At 38.4% G+C, this 20482-nt stretch overlaps 1 protein-coding gene across 1 annotated transcript; it reads left to right on the forward strand.

The window, feature by feature from the left end:
* The first annotated feature begins 2180 nt into the window (after positions 1 to 2180).
* On the forward strand, positions 2181 to 16442 carry C2H2orf69 (chromosome 2 C2orf69 homolog). Its single transcript, XM_059055495.2, has 2 exons — positions 2181 to 2679; positions 13453 to 16442. Exons 1-2 carry the CDS (start codon positions 2326 to 2328, stop codon positions 14278 to 14280), a joined length of 1182 nt encoding a protein of 393 aa, XP_058911478.1. The 5' UTR covers positions 2181 to 2325; the 3' UTR covers positions 14281 to 16442.
* The last annotated feature ends 4040 nt before the right edge of the window (positions 16443 to 20482 follow it).

Here is a 20482-nt window from a genome sequence, read left to right on the forward strand (position 1 = left end):
GTGCTATTTAGGTCTTTAAATTCTTTCAACAATGTTTTGTAGCTTTCAGTATACAAGTCTCTTCCTTCATTAAATTTATTCCTAAGTATTTTATTCCTTTTGATGCTATTGTAAATGGAATTGTTTTCTTAGTTTCTTTTTAGATTATTCATTGCTAGTGTATAGCAATACAATTAAGTGTTGTATATTGATCTTGTGTCCTGCAACCTTGGTGAACTTTATTATTTCTAATAGTTTTTAGTGGAGATCTCTATCTGTTAGAAAGGAGTAAACTCAAACAACTGGTTACAGTACTTTTGTATGTGTAAGACCTCCAGAGAGGAAGCAAAGCCCAGCTCTTAAGGAGAATAAAGAGAGGAAGTGCTGGGCTGTCTGTGCCCATGGTTGTTAGAAAAGTAGTGATTTACAAAACTGGTCTTCCTGGGAAAAGGAAGAGGGGATGGAGAAAAAAAACAGATACTTCAATAATATCACTGGGACCTATCAGAAGGAATTACAATGTTAATGACTTACAATAAATGACATAATACCTCAACCGATGAATTGAGAGCTATTACTTTTTCTAGAAGTGGCTCCTGTAGGGTTGTGTAAATCCTTGACTGTGGGGGAAAAAACTTGTGCTCACTTCTGTCTGTTTCTTTACTCTGCCCTTTAAATCTTTATTTGTATTTCTCAAAGACTTCAATTACCCTAGAGCTATTGAAATAACTTTTTGTATATTTAATGGTTACTACAATTAATTTTCTTTCCAAAACACGAGAACTCCCCATCCCCATCAATAGTGACAGAGTCAGTTAAAATGTCAACCTAAAAACAAGACCACAAAAATCAAAAGCTGCATTTGGAGTACATGAACGTGTTTGGGCTTTTGGATTACATTTCAGTAATCTTCTACTTAACAAGAGACAGTAACAACGTGCATGTGATTCACAAAATAGAATGAAGGCTGGTTGCCAAAATATGGTTAATATATATTCATTATTATATAATTAGCTTCTGCTTCTTTTTAACCATTTATTTTTTAGAACGCAGTAGATAGATATACTTAGAATAATAAACAATTTTGATTGGTTACACTATTATGATATCAGATGGAACTCAATAATTTAGAGTAGGCTAGCATATTACACCTCTATGAAGTCACTAAGTATATAAGTATATATATATGAAAGTTACATTTTATCATTTGCTAATTTGTGCTCTTATTTCAAGCCTATTTATTAATATTTGATATGTGGAGTAAAGAAAACAGTATGTGTGCTTAAGCACACAAATATATAGATTCAGAACAGTTAATATATGAAGTGCCTAGTTCAATTCCTGGCCTATAGTATGCCTCAATAAATGCTGGCTGTAATATTTTAAATTCTCACTAATATTCTCTCCCACAAGTTTCTTTACAGTGCCTTGCCTCACAAGCACTTAAATTTAAAATACTGGACTCTCCCCTCCCTTCCCTGTCTTTAGCATATATTTGTCCAAATCTTATTCATACACAACTGGCCACAGATTGTTGCTGGACACCTTTGACTTTCCTACTGTTCAAGCTGGTTTTTGGAAACCTTAAAATAGCAATCCCGTTGACTGCAAACACCGACAGCAAATGTTTAACAACTAACGCCTTTCCCCCATGTGCCCTGCTCCCTGCCACCAATCAGAGATGAATTAGACTTCTTATCTAAATAAATTCCCAAGAACCTAGAAATCTTTGTGTACCTACAAAGAAACTCGAGAGTATGAGAAGAGGGAGATTCCCTTCATCCAGGGCATGCAGAAAACTTCCCACAGATTTCTATAACAGGACAGAATTACTCTAATCTTTGGGGTTGTATCTCTTTTAAGGCTCGAAGGACTAGAAAACCCTTACCTGAAAGTTGAGCTTACCGAAAGGGGAGCATGGTATACTCAAAACTCTCTATCCCGTACTGGAAGCGACCTTCGGGCAGCACCTGCTGCTGCGCCTGTATCACAACTGCCGCCCTTCTTGCTCGGGGTTCTCGGTTCATTCCCGCTTCCTTTCCTCTTTTCAGCCTCTTTCCCAGACTTCCGTTCGAACTTCCCGGCCGCGGCAGAACCCACCAATCACACACGTCCTTCCTCGGGCAACGCCCCCTCCTCATCGCCCCCTCCGGGAACCGGAGTCGGATTTCGCGCACACCCCTCCTTCCCTTACGCACGCTGCGCGCGGACGTCGGCCTCTGACGCCGTTGTTGCCCTCGGGGTCGGCTCTTGCCCGGGTCGTTCCCGCAAACCGTTGGGCGTTCGGCCGAACGTCCTCCCTCAGGCCCTCCCACACCCTAGGAACCGCTCTGGCGGCGGCGACCCATGTGGGGGTTCGGGCTTCTGCGGTCGCCGCCGCTGCTCCTCCTGCTACCGCAGCTCGGAATCGGAGTCGCAGCGTTCAGCTCTCAGGCCGGAACCATGAACCTGGGTGGCAGCAGCAGCCGCAGCGGCGCGCTTGGCTCCCCGTCAGCCGAGCAGCTCAGGCAGCAGTGCGTGCAGCTGTCCGCGGTGCCGGGAGCCGACCCACAGCGAGGCAACGAGTTGGTCCTGCTGGCGGCGGCGGCGGCGGCCGCCGGGGAGGGACTGGAACGGCGGGACCTCCCTGGGGACCTGGCGAAGGAGGCGCCGCAACCACCGCCCCAGCATCACGTACTCTATTTCCCCGGGGATGTGCAGGTAACCTGCGGCCTGCCTGGGCACCTGCTCCTTCTTGTTGTACATATGCGAATTCTCGAGATTCCTCCCTCGTAGCTGGGGCCCGGTTCCTTTCCTCGCCTGAACACACTCACACATTGCGCTAAACGGGGTGGCTCCACGAAATCCAGAACCGCCCCTTCCACGCCCTGACCCCCTCCTCATAGAGCCCTAGACAGGAGGTGTCCTTGGAGGGCTACGACCTCGAAAGAGCCAGCCGTCAGTCCAGGTTTCGAGGGGGTGGAATTTAAGACCTAGAAACGAGACAATGTGTATTTATTCTATAACTTGGTTTCTCAGAGGATCGGTGGGGGAGGGGGGCAGGAGGCGGAGAGAGGGCTTTTAAATTAGCGTGCTGGCAGTTATTAAAAAGCAAACAGACAAAATACTAGTACTAGGGTGTGACACTCTCAGTAACCCTAAGAAGGGGAGAATGGGTGGAAGAAAAGGGACAGTAATTGCTAAGCATGTCAGTATTTTGATGCTCACCTAAATTCTGTACTTAGTTTTTGTGTGTGATTTTATCTTTATTATTAATTTTGCGGCTGCAGGCAAATATACATGGCTATGTTGTCCTGGAAAGCTGGGCCTTAACCTAGATCTTAATCTAGAACTCCTTTGTCTAATAGGGTAGCCATTACTTACATGGGGCTATTTAATTAAAACTAAATAGAATTAAAAATCCAGTTTCTCCGTCGCACTAGCTGCATTTCAAGTGTTCAGTGGCCGCTAAGGTTTGTGTGTGCTGTACTGGACAGTGCAGATACAGAGCATTTCCACGGAACATTCCCATCATCACGGAGTTCTCTTGGGTAGTGCTGGTATAGACAGGTAAAGCTAAAATATGGCTGGATGTGTTTCTTAAACCGTGAAATAATTAGTTTATTAAACAATTATTGTGTTTGAAATTAATGCTTTAAAAAATATGTTTACAAACGTTGTGCCCTGAGTCAGATGATGATGAAGGTATATGTAGTTTTTTCTCTTGCCCTCCAAATAATTGACTGGTCTAGTTGACTGCTAATCAAAGTTAGTATTTCGATTTAAGAGGAGGAATTTAATGTACTCAGTTGATGCCCTTTTGCTCAGTTTGGAAAATCAACATGGCATTGCTGACAGTGACTTCCAGGGTTTTGTGGACCAGCTACTGTGTGCTAACTAACCTTCATTGAACACCTACTAAATGTTTTTATTTATTTATTTTTTTTTTTTTCGGTATGCGGGCCTCTCACTGTTGTGGCCTCTTCCGTTGCGGAGCACAGGCTCTGGACGCGCAGGCTCAGCAGCCATGGCTCACGGGCCCAGTCGCTCCGCGGCATGTGGGATCTTCCCGGACCGGGGCATGAACCCGCGTCCCCTGTATCGGCAGGCAGACTCTCAACCACTGCGCCACCAGGGAAGCCCCTAAATATTTTTAAAGTGTGCAAGTCAGAATATAGCACAGATCTTCAGGTGAAGTCTATAAAGTGCTAAATATAGTTAGATTGATACCTCCTTTCATTTTGACATCATCCATTTCTTTATGTAGCCTGAGATTCCATTAGCTTTTTGGACGATGTTATACTGTTGATTTATGCAGAGTATGAAATCCTCTAAAAACCCAGGGCTTTTAGAGAAGAAATAGAGAATAATAATGCATCAAAGGCTCTGAGGCCAGATCGCCTAATTTTAAACCCTGATTCTGCACTTTTTAGCTATGAAATATCTGGCCAATTGTTAAATCTCTCTGTGTTGCAGCCACCTCAACTACAAAATGGGAATAATGATGTATAGGATATCAATGAGGACTAAATCTGTGAATACCCAATGAGTTACCCTCCCTTCTTATCTTTCTGATGACCTTTTTAATTATTGGGGAGTTCTGTAGCACTCAGTTCTTGGAGTTTTCCTCTGACTACCTTTACTCCCTTTGTGATCTCTTTCAGTCTTGTGGCTTTACATGCTACCTATACTCTGACGGCCTTCAACATTTGTGTTCTAGCCTAGACATATTCCTGGAACTTAAGACTTGCCAGTTACATGCACGTATTTCCTTTCGGACATTTAATAGATATCTCAAACCTAAAGTCTCTGGATCTTTGTCCCTAAACTTGCTCTTCCTGTAGTCATCATCTTGTCTCTCAGTTAATGGAAACACTTCCTATTTAGTTACTCAGGTTAGAAATCTTGAAATTATCCTTTTGTCCTCTCTTAATACATCAGCAAATAAAGTGGCTTTACCTTCTAAATGTATCTAGAAGTGATCAGAATAATCATTTAAAAACCTAAGTCAAATCATACCAACCTCTGCTCAACACACCAGCAGCTTCCCGTGACACTCAGAGTAAAAGCCAGAGTCCCTTTACGGCATGCAAGGCCCTTCACTCTATTTACCTTTCCCACCCTGTAGCTTTTCTTTTCTTTTTTTCTCTTTTTTGGCCATACCGCTTGGCACGCAGGATCTTTGTTCCCTGACCGGGGATCGAGCCTGTGCCCCCTGCAGTGGAAGCTCGGAGTCCTCACCATTGGACCGCCAGGGAATTCCCACCCTGCTGCTTTTTTGACTGTTTCCTTTATCTGTTTTACTCTCCATAGAAGGCTCCAGCCACACCAGCCTTCTTCATATTGCTCATGATAGACACACTTGACTTCAAGCTTTGCATGTACTGCCTGGAACAATCTTCCTGCAGATGTTTGTAAGGATTCATTAGTTCACCTATTTCAAGTCTTTGCTCAAAAGTTGCCTTCACAGTGAGGCCTTTGATGACCATCCTATTTAATAATCATACATGTGCACAGGATCCCTGTCAACTTTTCTCCTAATAAATAATTAGGATCATTTATTTTTATCCATTTCATTACTATATTAGTTATTCATTTTGGATTTTGTCTGTCTTCCACTAGTATGATGCACGCTTCACGTCTGTTCTTCACTGTTACATCTGCAAAGCTTAGTGAGTGGCATGAAGTAGGTGTTCAGTAGATAGCTTGTTGAATGAATAAACATGTGTAAGTTCTTTTGAACAATGTATTAAGTGCTACTTGGCTATTATTATATGAAGGGCTTTTAGGCTCAGATTTCCTTCTCTTTGCACTTGATTCTTTTGAGCCTAATGTCTATTCTTATGAAAGTTACCGTGTGAGGTACAGCTCATCTTTTAGTGCATTGATCCTTTTAGAACCTTTATTTTCATTTATAGCATATATAGATTAAATAAGCATTCTTTCTATATCTTTATTTTTAATTTGGATAAATATTGAACAGATTAGGGCCAAACAGAACTTTGTAGGATACCATTAGAAGTTTTGCCTCATGTTAACACAGATTCATTATTTGATGTTAATTGGATCTGGTTGACAGTGTAATATTAAATGCTAATTACCATTACTGTTTTGATGTTCTTCTCGTAGTCATCTTTTATTGTATGTCCTTTTTTATTCTATGCTTGCCCTTTTATCTTTTGAATTACAGGAATGCTGAGGCCGTAGTAATTCACTTTTCTTTAGGTACCCCTTGATGTTTTTCTTATCAGTAATGATTTTGGAGGGGGGTCAGAATTTTTTTAAGTAGGTACTGTCTAATTTTCTTGAGTTTCTTGCTTTTTAAATCCTCAGGATACAGACTTGTAGGTATTTCTATTTTTATTTGTTTGTTTGTTTTCTGTACGTGGGCCTCTCACTGTTGTGGCCTCTCCTGTAGTGGAGTACAGGCTCAGCGGCCATGGCTCACGGGCCCAGCCGCTCCGCGGCATGTGGGATCCTCCCAGACCGGGGCACGAACCCGTATCCCCTGCACCGGCAGGCGGACTCTCAACCACTGCGCCACCAGGGAAGCCCGGTATTTCTATTTTTAAGTGTAAGTTTACAATTTGATGAATTTCAACAAATACAATTATGTAACCATCGCAATAATCATGTAATACAACATCTTCATCACCCTAAAAAGTACCCCTGTTCCCTACTTTAGTCAGTCTCTTTTCTCAGCCACAGGCAACCACTAATCTGCTTTCTTTTCAGTATAGTTTTGCCTTTTCTAGATTTTCATTAGTTAGGAATCATGTAGTATGAGTCTTGTGTCTGCCTTCTTTCACTTAGCCTAATGCTTTTGAAATTCATTCTTTCTGTTGTCTCTATCATGAGTTTATTTTTTTTTAATGCCAAGTAGTTTTCTGTGTATGGACATACAATTTGCTTACCCATTCAGCAGTTCATGAACATTTGGGTCATTTCCAAGTTTAACTTTTAAAAACTTTTGCTTTCCTAAACACTAGGATATATAGATGACCATCCCCTAACTATATGTCCTGGTGAGTAGGAAAAGACTCACTTCTGTGTGACTCTCCTTTGCTTTTCACACTATTACCACACTCAGAATATTTCTGACAACAGATGTGTGGTTATTTCCCCCCACACCAAGCAATTCTCTGCAACACCAGCTGGGTGTCCTATAATTCCGTTCAATTCTGATACTATCTACCTGGAGTTAGTGTCAGATTCCACATGTTAAGGGCTCAGTCCCACAAGTCTTTTCCCCTCCCCACTTCAGATGCCAGTTGCCAAGTCCCAGTTTATCACCTGTACTGCTGACTGAACAGCTATAGATTGGGGTTTGCACGATCCCCCTCCTTGGGTTCAGTTAGTATGCTAGAATGGCTCACGGAACTTTGGAAAACAGTTTACATACTGTTTACCCATTTATTATGAAAGGATATGATAAAGGATGCAGGTGGGTCTTCCCTGGTGGCACAGTGGTTAAGAATCTGTCTGCCAGTGCAGGAGACATGGGTTCGAGCCCTGATCCGGGAAGATCCCACATGCCGCGGAGCAACTAAGCCATGTGCCACAACTACTGAGCCTGTGCTCTAGAGCCCGCGAGCCACAACTACTGAGCCCACATGCCACAACTGCTGAAGCCCACGTACCTAGAGCCCATGCTCTGCAACAAGAGAAGCCACTGCAATGAGAAGCATGTGCACTGCAATGAAGAGTAGCCCCCACTCGCTACAACTAGAAAAAGCCCACGCACAGCAACAAAAGACCCAACGCAGCCAAAAATAAATAAATGAAATAAACTTATTTTAAAAAAAAGGATACAGGTTAACATCCATATGGAAGAGATGCATAGGGCAAGGTATGTGGAAAGAGGTGCAGAGCTTCCATGCTGTCTCTGAGTGCACCACTTTCCTAGCACCTCCTTGTGTTCACCAACTTGGAAACTATCCAGACTTGTACTTTGGGGATTTTTATGGAGGCTTCATTGCATAGGTATGATCAGTCATTAACATTATTTCCAGTCCCTCTCTGGAGAATGGGGAGTGGGGTTGAAAGTTCCAGACTTCTCATCATGTCTTGGTCTTTCTGGTGACCAACCCCTATCACCCATGAAATTCCAAGGGTTTTAGGAGCTCTGTGCCAAGAACCATGGGCGCGTGCGTGCACACACACACACACACACACACACACACACACACACTACTATTTCACATCTGACCATGTACCCTGGGGCTTCATGTGCTATGTCGAGATGCCGAGCAGCCTTCTTAGGCTATTCCTGTTACGGTCCTTTTAGCTTGCTTACGTGAGATGTCCACTTTATGCTCAGTGAAGATGCCCCCTTGACCCATTTTTTATGGAGGTACAGCTCGTACCCTCTATAGCTCTCCTCACTCTGCTATAACAATAGTCCACCTAACTTAAGTCTTTATCATGGAGACACATGTCAAGTTTTCCTAAAAATCCTTTGTACCAGTACTTCAGTAGCAGTGTGGGATGGGCCTTTATGTTTTTGCAGGTCAGCAAGCATCTACCTGTGGAGTAACTACCCCTTAATCTCTCCAGGAGATTCTCTTGCCACCTGCCTCACCGGGGATGAGGAAGCATGCCTCCTACCGTTTAACCCCTACAGGGAGAGTAAGTGCATTGCATTCCCAACTGGGATGAAAACTCTCAAAAGAAAACCCTTTCTTCCCATGTTCTTCCACCTCTTCTGTAGATTGGCCTTGTATAGTAGCCTGGGTTGCAGAACTGGTTTTGACTACCTGTTAGCAAGTCCTATGGGGATGTCTGGTGTCTCTTTCTAGAATATAGGAGTACTTATCCATTGTTCTTAGATCTGGACTTCTTAGACACAAGAGTAACAATCTTAGTTTTACATTTTAGTACATACATACATTTACTTAGTATGAGCATTTTCCTCCTCTGATCATGTAACCTCAGGTTAATCAAAGAAAATACCAAGTTTTTAGGTTTACCACCTCCTATGTGGTAGAGACTAAACAGAGTCATAAAATCTTGTTCATTTTAGCTCATTAAATAACTATATAATATAAATAACTGTATAGTTTGTAGGAGCTCAGTTTCCTTAGCTATAAAAATGATTTAGATATTTGTGCTTTCTTTTGTATTTGGCACTTATATCTAACTATTTAGGAATCCATAGAATAATTCAGCCTTGGCTCTGTTCTTCCCAACTAATATTTGGGTGTCTTTATGAAGACCTGACTAATGTTCCTACTTCAGACATAATAGGAATTCTACTGCATAATTCTGGAATTTCTACTAATACTACAAAACTGAGCTCATGTATTTGTGGAGCCTTCCCTGATGTCCCAAAACATAGCTTGAGTCTCCCTTTCTCTATGTCCCCTCACAGTTCTTCACATATCCCTGCTTTACAGCAGTAATTATATTGCCTTGTAATTATTTATCTCTGTCTCTCCCACTGGACTGTGTTCTTGAGGGACTGTGAACTGTGCTTAGTGACCCCCAAATGCCCACTGATGAATATATGAAGAAATGGAAGTCAAAGTTCAATAGACAAGAATATTTCCACCTTTCAATTTGTGTTGGAAATTTGTTCCTTCCCTTTCTGATGATGCCCATGTGTGTGCGCACATGCCCACCTCTGCGTGTGGGGGTAGTTCCTTTCACGTTCATCCCTCTATTCTTTACATTGGTGCCTGAATTGCAAATTCTTCATTTTTTGGACAAAAGCGTTCTGTGCAGAAAAAGAGTGTAGATTTCTTATAGGTAGGGACAAGGGAAAGGGCCCAAATTTGCTGTCTCACTGAAATTAAAAAAGAGATATTTATCAAAAAAAAAAAAAAAGGATTTAGATGAGCCCTTTCAGATCTAAGCTCCTATGATAATTTTATATCTCACAAATCTGGATGTGCGGAAGGCAGTAGCAGAATCCATAAAAAATTAAATGATTGGGCTTCCCTGGTGGCGCAGTGGTTGAGAATCCGCCTGCCGATGCAGGGGACACGGGTTCGTGCCCCGGTCCGGGAAGATCCCACATGCCGTGGAACGGGTGGGCCCGTGAGCCATGGCCGCTGAGCCTGCGCGTCCGGAGCCTGTGCTTCGCAACGGGAGAGGCCACAACAGTGAGAGGCCCGCATATCACAAAAAAAAAAAAAAAAAAAAAAATTAAATGATGGCCTTCTGGGAATAGATTTTTTTTAACATATTTGACAAACTTAATATTAATGAGGTAAAAACTTAAGAAGGACTTGAGCATCCTGTTGAGAAAGTTATCAAAGGATATGAATAGAGAATTAACAAATGAAAATTGCCAATAAACATAGAAAAATGTTCAACCTGATTAGGAATTAAAATATGCAAATTAAAAGTAAGATATCATTTTATCTTAGTAGCAAAGATTTTTTTTTAATTAATGCTAATAGCCAGTGTGGGTAAGGATGTGAGAAAATAAGCACTCTTGTATACTTCCAGTGGAAGTATCAATTGGTATTAATCTTTTTGATGGTAAGTCTAAAAATTATACAAATCTATACTTATTGATAAGGAATCATGCCTGTAACATTTTTAAGTGAAAACTGTGTATAATCTTGCTGAGGGAAGAAATAAAGAACGCTCTCTTACATACATACTTGTGTATGTGTATGTATACTAAAGAACACTGGAATACTAGACACCAAAATTTTAATAGTGATTATTTCTAATGGTGGTTTTATGGATTGGTGGTTTTTATATCTTCCTTATACCTTTGCATGTAGACTAGATTTTTGTAGTATTACTTTTATTAGTCTTAATTTTTTAATAGAAAAATGTATATTGCTAAAAATTCATTTTATTTAAGGGTGTACATTGAAAAATAAGTCTCCTTTTCATCCCTTTGGATGACTGGAGGCAGTCTCCGATTTCCCTTCCCTAAGGCTAACCATTGTTACTGATTCATATGTCCTCCCAGAGACATTCTATGCTGATACAAACTTTTTTTTTAAAACACAAATGATAGCTCAGCATTCAGGTGTTTTTTTAGCCCTTATTTTACAACCCGTATGAGTCCTTATAGAACTGCCTCATTCTTCTGAAGCAGGAATAAATGTCCTTAGACAGATTTATTTATGCATGTGTGCAAGTATATCCCTGAGATAAATTCCTAGAAGTAGAATTACTAGGTCAAAAGAAAGGTGCATTTTTAAATGTTTGGTATATGATTGTTAGAAATAAGGAAAAATTACAATTCTATTTCTCTTCTCTCACACCCTATACCTAGTCCATTAGCAAATGCTGTTGACTCTACCTTCAAAATATATACAGAATCTGACCAGTTCTTACCACCTTTGCTTCTACTACCACTGTGGTTCGAGCCACCTTCTCTCATTGGGGTTATACTTAAGTAGCCTCCTACTGGTCTCCCTGCTTCAAACTGTTGCCCCTTTGCACACAGGAGTCAGAGTAATCCTTCCAAACAGATTATGTCAGCCATCTACTCCACACCCTATGGGAGCAAAGGCCAGAGTCCTCAGGGTATCTTACAAGGCATGATCAGCACCTCCCCCTTCACCAGCAGTCTCGGTGACCCTCTTGGTGATCACTTTTGCTCCTTCTTCACTTCACTGGAGGTACACTGGTCTCACTGGTGTATCTTGGTTATACCAACGATGGCTCCACTTCAGGTCCTTTTGCAGTTCCTTATGACTGAAATAATCATGACTCAATCCCTCAGCTCCTTCAGGCCTTTCTCAACTCTTGCCTTATTGGAGACTACCCTGTGTTTAAATAATAATCTTCCACCCACTCCAAAACTTTGCGCTCCTTTTCTCTTGCTTAGTTATCCATCACACTTATCACCGTATAATGTCTTGTGCTGTCTAGCCACTAGCTACTTGTAGCTATTGACCGCTTGAAACTTAGTGTAATCAAAGAACAAAATTTTAAATTGTATTTAACTTTAAATTTAAATCTAAAAACTGATACTCAGTTCAGTTCCTGGAAAACTTTGAAGTGTATTTGAGCAACTTGGGTATGTGAATCTACTTTTGCAACTGTAAATCTTATGAAATCTAAATTCAGATCAAGTATTTCCGATGAAAATTTAGCACCCAAATTGAGATGTGTTGTAAGTGTAAAATATACACTAGATTTCAAAAACTTAGAAAGAAAAAGAAATGTAATAATCTCAGTATTTTTTATGTTGGTTACATGTTGAAATGATAATATATTGTATGTATTGGGCTTAATAAAATGTATAATTAAAAATAATTTTGGGACTTCCCTGGCGGTCCAGTAGTTAAGACTCCATGCTTCCATTACAGGGGGCATGTGTTCAATCCCTGGTCAGAGAACTAAGATCCTCCATGCCGCAGGGTGCGGCAAAAAAAAAAAAAATTTCACCTGTTAACTTTCTACTTTTTTTTAATGTAGCTGCTAGAAAATTGTACCTGTGGCTCATGTTATATTTCTGTTGGAGGGTGCTGCTCTATTAACTCATGGAGTTGTTTATTATGTATCTCTGGACTAGAATGTGCACTCTGTGTGGGCAGGGCTTTCATCTGTTCTGATCCATGACTGTTCAGTAGGTATCCAATAAATTTTATAGAATAAATGAAATAAATTGAATGAACTTCCCTTTTTTAAGGATATTATGAATAAAAATTGAAAGGAAAACAAAACTTACATGCACGTCCTAGAACATAAAAAGTTATTAATATATATAGAATACTTATAAATAAGCCAAATTAAAAAAAGGCAAAAGATATGAACAGGCACAAGTAGAAATACAGATGGCTAATAAATATATGAACAAACTTTCAACTTTATTTAAATTTTTAATAAATTCAAATTAGAATGTTATCCTGTGCCAATGAAATTTAACAAAGATAAAAGAAAAATTATACATACTTCTCTGGAAGACAGTATTGTAGTCTATATAGTCAACCTTAAATTATGAATATTCTTTGACCTAGTTTTTCCACATCTGGGAATTTATTTTTAAGGATGTAATCACAGATGTACACGAAGATTTTTCTGTAATGTTCATTGCAGCTTTGTATCACTAAAATTGAAATTAAACATAGCATTCAGGTTGCTAGAGTAATCCAAAGAGGGAGAAGTTCAGGATAGCAGCTTTAATAGGAAAATATTTTAAAATTCTGTGTTGGTCAAAAAATCTAAGAAACCAAATTTTCATTTTCAGTTAATGTGTTAGGAATAATAGATCATGTGTATACTAAATAGAATCCATTTAAAAATCTATAATCGTTCTAAAGTTTTATTTTTAAAATTTCTACTGTGCTGTTTAGCTTTATCTTATAACCCTGTGTTTGATGGATTTGAGGCGTAAACTGAAGAAGTGATTTGTTTAAAATCTTACAACCAGAAGGTAATAGATTTATAGTTTTCATTTCTAATACATTAACCATAGGTCATTATATACTTCCTCCCCAATAAAAATGGGAAACTAATTTTGTGGAAATAATTTTACATAACTGTGTATTTAATATTTGTTTTATCTTTCTTACCTTTCAGAATTACCATGAAATTATGACTCGTCATCCTGAGAATTATCAGTGGGAAAACTGGAGTCTAGAAAATGTTGCCACCATTTTAGCCCACCGGTTTCCCAATAGTTATATTTGGGTGATAAAGTGTTCCCGAATGCATTTGCACAAATTCAGCTGCTATGACAATTTTGTAAAAAGCAATATGTTTGGTGCTCCAGAACACAATACTGACTTTGGAGCTTTTAAGCACCTTTATATGTTATTAGTTAATGCTTTTAACTTAAGTCAGAAGAGTTTGCTACCAAAGAAGAATGAGAAAGATTTGAATAAGGACACCAACGCATCTAATTGTAGGTCCAGTTCTTCTCATACTACTAATGGTTGCCGGGGAGAAAAAGAGAGGACCTGTGAAAAATTTGATGAGTCTGCCATGCGTTTTTATCCACCATCACTAAATGGTGCTTCTTTTACTTTGATTGGATTCAGTAAAGGTTGTGTTGTTTTGAATCAGTTGGTTTTTGAATTGAAAGAAGCCAAGAAAGACAAGAACATTGATGCTTTTATCAAAAGCATAAAAACAATGTACTGGCTGGATGGTGGTCATTCTGGGGGAAGCAATACTTGGATTACTTATCCAGAAGTCTTGAAAGAATTTGCACAAACAGGGATTATTGTTCACACCCACGTAACACCTTACCAAGTACATGATCCAATGAGATCTTGGATTGGAAAGGAGCACAAGAAATTTGTTCAGATACTTGGAGATTTTGGTATGCAGGTGACTAGCCAAATTCATTTTGCAAACGAAGCTCCTTCCATAGAGAATCACTTCAGGGTTCATGAAGTATTTTGAGACTGCAGTATTATTAATGCAGAAGAGCAGAAGCACTTTGTGCTATACATTCAGATAATGAGATGTAATTCATAGATGCATTGTCAAGTTTTTTTTGGTGGGGGTGGGGGGGGGAGGAAGCACACATTCCTAAACTATGAGTGTAATGTGCAGTAGTGTTCCTTGTGGATGTGGATAGTTTTTAACTGGGACTGGGTTAGAATTAGTTTATTTGAAATCCAAGAGGTGGTTTGTGATAATCCTACAGGGAGATACAAGACCCTTAAGAATGAAAGTTGTAGTCCTTATAAAAGGCAATTAAGATTGTTATTGTTGGAAATAGTTTATTTTCTGAGTAATGTTTAAAACCAATTTTGGTGATACTTTAAGGGTAATTAGGTATTTTGGCACTGAAAACTTTTGAGTGGAAACACTGTTTCTCTTCAAACAAAGCGAAGGCACACTGATGTTTTCCATCAACTTGCAATAACTATACCCTGCCTCTTATGTTTATAAACTTATGGTGTCATTCTTCAGTGTGCCATCAAGTGTTTTTTCTTAAGAGTCAAAATGTATTTGTTTCCACATATCTAAGAATGTGCAGTAGTGTAAAGTTAGTTTTTAAAAATACTACACTTAAGCACTGTGGCTTAATTTTTAATTGAGAACTTCTGGATAAGACATTTTGGAGTTTCTTGCATTTTGGCAAAAAAACAGTTCTTTTGGAAAATTGTTTCAGATTGAACATAATTATGTATACTGGGTAAAAATATAGTACAGATTTTAAATTGTTTCATCCTATCATCTTTTGAAAGAGAGCAACTTAGGTAAAATATAATACTCTATTTGGTAGTGCCCTATTGAAAAGGAGACAGATTCTATAGAACTAAGTCACTATTTCTCCTGAAGCATGATTTTGTCTGTCCAAAGAAAGCATCTCTCCTTGGCCAAAATGTAAAATTATATTGCTATGTGAAAAGTTGAAAGAGAAAGTTTGAAGACACAAATGACTTAATTTTGGCTCAGAGACTGAATTTGCTTAACACTCTGCTCCATGATTTGGGTGAGGTTTCCTTTTGCCCATTTTTCTTGACCTAGATAAATACATTTTGAGAAACCAAGATCTAATGAATGTCAACTAACATTGAAAGATTACAATAAAAGGTTAGTGGTCTTTTTAAAAATTGTTTATTAATAATTAGCTTTTGCAGGTCATGAAATAATTAAGCAGGGAAGTAACATGCTGCTTTCAGACTGAAAAAGAAAAGTCTGAAGCTTAATATCAATAACCCAGAGGGTCTAAATATATAAAACAATAGTTAAAATGTTAATTGCTTGGTTTCGTCCCAGAATTATATTTTAATGACTCTATAAATATATTCCATATATTCAGAGACTTATAAGAAAGGATTTTTACTTACCAGATGCTTAGATTCTATGAACTTCAGAATAGTATCTTTCAATGTATTTTTTTTAAGGATGAAGTACAGTAGTTTTATATTGCTTTGGTTTCTTTTAAATACCTGCTGTTTCTTTTGAGACCCAAAATTCCCAACAAGGAAACAAGTCAGCCTGATTCTAACATTTGACTTATTACCTTGTCTTAAAGCACCATTATTGATTGGAAGGCTTCTTTCAATACGTTTAATAATCCTTGGTTAAATTTATGTGTATCTAATGTAACATAGATAAGTTACTGAGTACTTTAATGAGGGAAAGAAAGGCATTTATTTCTACAGGATTAACTAAAATGGAAAACATATGACTTTTAGCAGAAAGATTCATTTAAAAATCTGAGATATTTAAAATATGGTCCTTGTAGCTATCCAGTCATGTAAATGCTTAATTGTAATTGTTATATGTTGAATGGATATTAAGAATAACTCTCTGGGACACCTGGAATTGCCATTGCATCAAAATGAGACAGTGTTGAAAACTAAAAATATTTTCTTTAATGAAAATATATTCAAGTTGATCCATATTCAAATATTTGTTTAATACTTAAAATTTGTTCTTTCTCCACATTTGTTTAAAACTATTATAAATGTTAGTGTATCCTTTGGATTGTGCCTTTGTGTTTGTGTCATGAAAGAGTCAACTGAGAAAAGTAGTCAAACAAATAATGTGAAAGTTGTTACCGCCACAGCATGAATGTACGGTTGTATTAAATTTAATCCACAGAAGTCTGTTTGGATGTGCTGTTTGTTACTAGATTTGTTAAAACTTTAGATCGTTGTTTGGAAGGAAGCAGTTTCTCTCCACTTTGCCAGTTTGGGTTTGTGTGTGTTTTCATTAACCTCCATGTTTTTTCATACAGGCAACTTTGAACCTTTCCTATAAAAATACATCTCTTCTTTCCTTTAAATTGCTCCACAGAAAATAGCATCATTTCCTTCTGTTGGATTTCCTAGACAACAAAATCTCTCAAAAATAAGTAAGTTCTTCCTTTTCTACACTAATCACCTGTATTCCTTTAGCTGTCGTCAAGAGACTTGGTTAGAATATGGTGTGATCTGTTTTTCATTTCATTCATGCAATCTCTAAGCCCCACCAAGGGCAAAGAAGGTCTAGGCACTGAGGATACAGTACAGACAAAACAGTTCAGCATGTGAGGATGGAAATGTGTAACAGACTAAGGCTTAAGAGGAAAAATATGAAACAAAAGGTATTATTCTTAAAAGAGCTATTCTGTTACACTTCATTTAAGGGCTTTTAAGAGAAACATGCTCTAGAGGATAAGATATTCATGTAGATAGACATCTGTGAATTCAGGTTGCTCTTTACAAAGGCAGAGAGGCCAAGTAGCTCTTAATCGTAGAGACAGGCAGAGTCACTTAGGATGGTCATTTTAGTATCCTATTTAATGGAACTTGAAAAAATACAATATAACTTAGGTGTATTTAAGATACCCAAACACCCATGGCCTGTATACTTGAAAAAACTGTAAGGTAACACCAGAGATATGTGGGTGACTACCAATCTATGTTAGTTCCTCCTGACTATATCTGTTTTTTAGCAATGGGGGAAGGAGTCACAGCAGCACAGTTCCAACTCCATCCAGAAGTGCATTCCTGCTTCTTGCATTTTTTTTTGGGGGGGGGGTCAACTTCTTAGATTAAGCTTTGATGTCTGTTGACAACATTAGATGGGTAAGAAAAGCTTCATTACTAAGGTTCTTTCCAAATGTTCACATAGCTGCTGTTCAAAAGGATAGAAAGGAAATAAGCCATGTTGACCTTGTTTCCCTTGTTTTGATATTTCATCGAAGTAACAAGTTTGAAATAACTGAATAAATAGAATTCAGATGTAATTATGTACTGTTAACGTTTGTGAGAAGAAAATAATTACAATCTTCACGTGTATTTTTAAAATTTATTTTGAAAGAATAATATATACCAGGGCAAAAAAAAAAAATCAGATAATAACTGCAAATTCCAGTCTGCCCACCTACTTGTCTAACCTCAGGGGCAGTCACTATCACTGGTTTCTCATGTATCCTTGCAGAGATAATTCTATGCATATACAAATAAATGTTTACTTACAGCATACCTTTTACACAAATGGCATCATACTGTACTCATAGTTTCAAACCTTTTTCTCACTTGGGAAAATACCTTGCCAGTACGTACATATACCTGTCTCATTCTTTGACTGCATATTATTCCATTTTTATATTACACTCTGCTGTCTACCTGTTCATTAGTCTTACTTTGTATCTCTTGTCTGTGTAGCAAGCAGCACAGTGAGTTGTTTTGCTGGCAGAGGAAAAAAATTCCTTTGTGCCCCTGAACTGTAACCAGAGAATAACTATATAATGTATCCCTAAGTATCTGAGATGAGCTGCAACTAAGGGTAAGAATGGAGAGTTACTAATCTGGGCACCACAACTATAATTTCAAGTTTCTGTCACCCAGCTGTGTCAGCCTAGACACTCATTTAAGCAATCTGGATTGACTGGATGATTTCTAAGATCCCTTTCAGCAACAAAATTCTGAGATTTGGAATTCCTGACAAGTTGCAGCTAACATGCTGTGTACCATTTTATAAATGAAAAACATCTCATTTGGTCTCAGCCAGGTAGGCAAAAAAGATTAAAATATTTTGCATTTAAAATAAAAGACCCTAGGGGACTTCCCTGGCAGTCCAGTGGTTAAGACTGCGATTCCAATGCAGGGGGGGCACGGGTTCAGGCCCTGGTCAGGGAACTAGGATCCCACATGCCGAGCAGCGCGGCCAAAAGAAACCAAAAAAACATAAAAGACCCAAACATCAAAAATTATGACCAGGAATTTTAAACCCCCCCCAAAATAAATAAAACCTCCCAAAGGATTCATCAGTATTGTAGATATTATAATTTAATGTTGCAATAGGAACTACCTCAAATCTCTCAGCAAAGGAATATTAAATGGAAGCTAGCACCAGCCATCAACTATGTTCCTGCCCTTGAGCTATCTCCTTTATTTCTGTAGCAATCCTATAAAGTTCAAGTTTTACTTTAAAGATGAGGAAAATAAGCTTCTTAAGAGATTAACTTGCCTAAAGTCGTCCAGTTTACTTTCCAAATAAACTGAATTAAAATGAATATTCGTTAGGCAAATTGTAATCTCAGCTTTACTTCCTAGTTTTCCATATGACTGTGGACATACATATTTTGCACTGATTCTCTTACTGGTTAAAAAAAAAGGTTTATTAAAGAGCTGACTCTAAATACTATTCCAACTAAAAGGGGTTTTGCTTTTTTTTTTCTTCCCAAAGAAAATCATTAAAGAAGTTCTTTGTTTAACCTAAGAAATAATAAAAATCAAAATCTAATAATGAGATATAAAACAATTTTTTTGACAGACTTAACTTTTGTTGACCTGAGTAACTTTATTCTCTCTTCCCAAAGATGCCTGTGAAGTTGAGAACAATTTTTTATATACTTTTCCTTTCTTATTTGTTGTAGTTTTCTTTTTATTCCTGAAATTAATCCAACTCCAAACACGGTATGAGTGGATGAATTATTTTTAAAAGAGAAAGTTTTCTCCATAATTAAAATGCACTAAATCGATGTACTCAGATTGCTTTAGATGGGCACATTTGTATTCAGTAAATATATATGGTCTTTCTTCAATGACACTGCAATACAATTACTAGGTGCAAAACAAAGAATGGCATAGATCCACATACAATCGCTGACTGTCTTCAATAATGATGTTATTGGGATCTCTCATGTATTCATTCTTAAAAGAAATTTTTTTAAAAGGGGGATAGGCAGAAAACATCTACTGGGGAAACTTGAATTAGGCTAAAGTTTAGCCATAGGTATAAAAACTGATTTGAATATTTTATGACATTCAAAAACTGAAAAGGGCAGACCTAACTTTTACTGGGCACCAGGATCAAATTAAACATTTGCTTTGGACAAATCACAAAACTAATAGTCCAAATCACTATCATCTAATCCAGTTGTTCTCAATCCTAATTATGCATCAAAACAATCTATGAATTCTATTAAATAGACACCTATGCCAAACCCCAAAAATACTGAATCAGAGTCTACAAAGATGGGGCCTAGGCATCTATATGTCATAAAAAGCTCAAAAGATTAACGTCGTACTTATTGTTCGTTGCCCATGTTTTTTCCTTATCTGGATTCTGATTCTAAAAATTATCCATTCTGCCCCCATATATATACCTCATGTGTCTCAGGGGCAGTGGGTTCTACTTCCAGCTCCAGTAGCCCCAACTGACCCAAGGTATTCCATATCCTTTACCAGTGACTGGCTCAGGGATGGACAGGTCTAAGCCACTTTAGATCAATGATACCCAAGCATCTGGCGGCAAATTCTGGGAAAGCTTTTGCATGTTAAGAGAGGACCCCTGGAATCCTCCCTGATTCCTCCACTTCATATAAATGAACATGCACACAGCCCCAACTGCTATTGGCAACCATCCCATGACCACGAGGGTAGCCAGCACCAGTATGATGCCAATGCTGCAGTTGAAAACGGGAGAAAAAAAAACCCAAAGGTTCCTGGTGACACTTCTGAATCACTGGAATAGAAATACTGAAGCCCTTTCTATCAGTAGACTTCATGTATAATGATTCAATACATTTTCTTATTGTTTAGGTCATTTTAAGTTGGATTTTTAGTTATTTGCACCTGAAAGCTAAAGAGCTGTCCCACTGCAGCACTTTTTCAACCATAACAATCTGTATTAAGTAGAAACCACACAAACA

This window comes from Kogia breviceps, chromosome 2 (assembly GCF_026419965.1).
Source record: "Kogia breviceps isolate mKogBre1 chromosome 2, mKogBre1 haplotype 1, whole genome shotgun sequence".
Taxonomy (NCBI): Eukaryota; Metazoa; Chordata; class Mammalia; order Artiodactyla; family Physeteridae; genus Kogia; species Kogia breviceps.

Coding starts and splice junctions, on each gene's coding strand:
- C2H2orf69 (XM_059055495.2), top strand. CDS start 2,326: ATGTGGGGGTTCGGGCTTCTGCGGTCGCCGCCGCTGCTCCTCCTGCTA. Junction 2,680..13,452: donor ATTTCCCCGGGGATGTGCAG/GTAACCTGCGGC, acceptor CTTACCTTTCAG/AATTACCATGAAATTATGAC.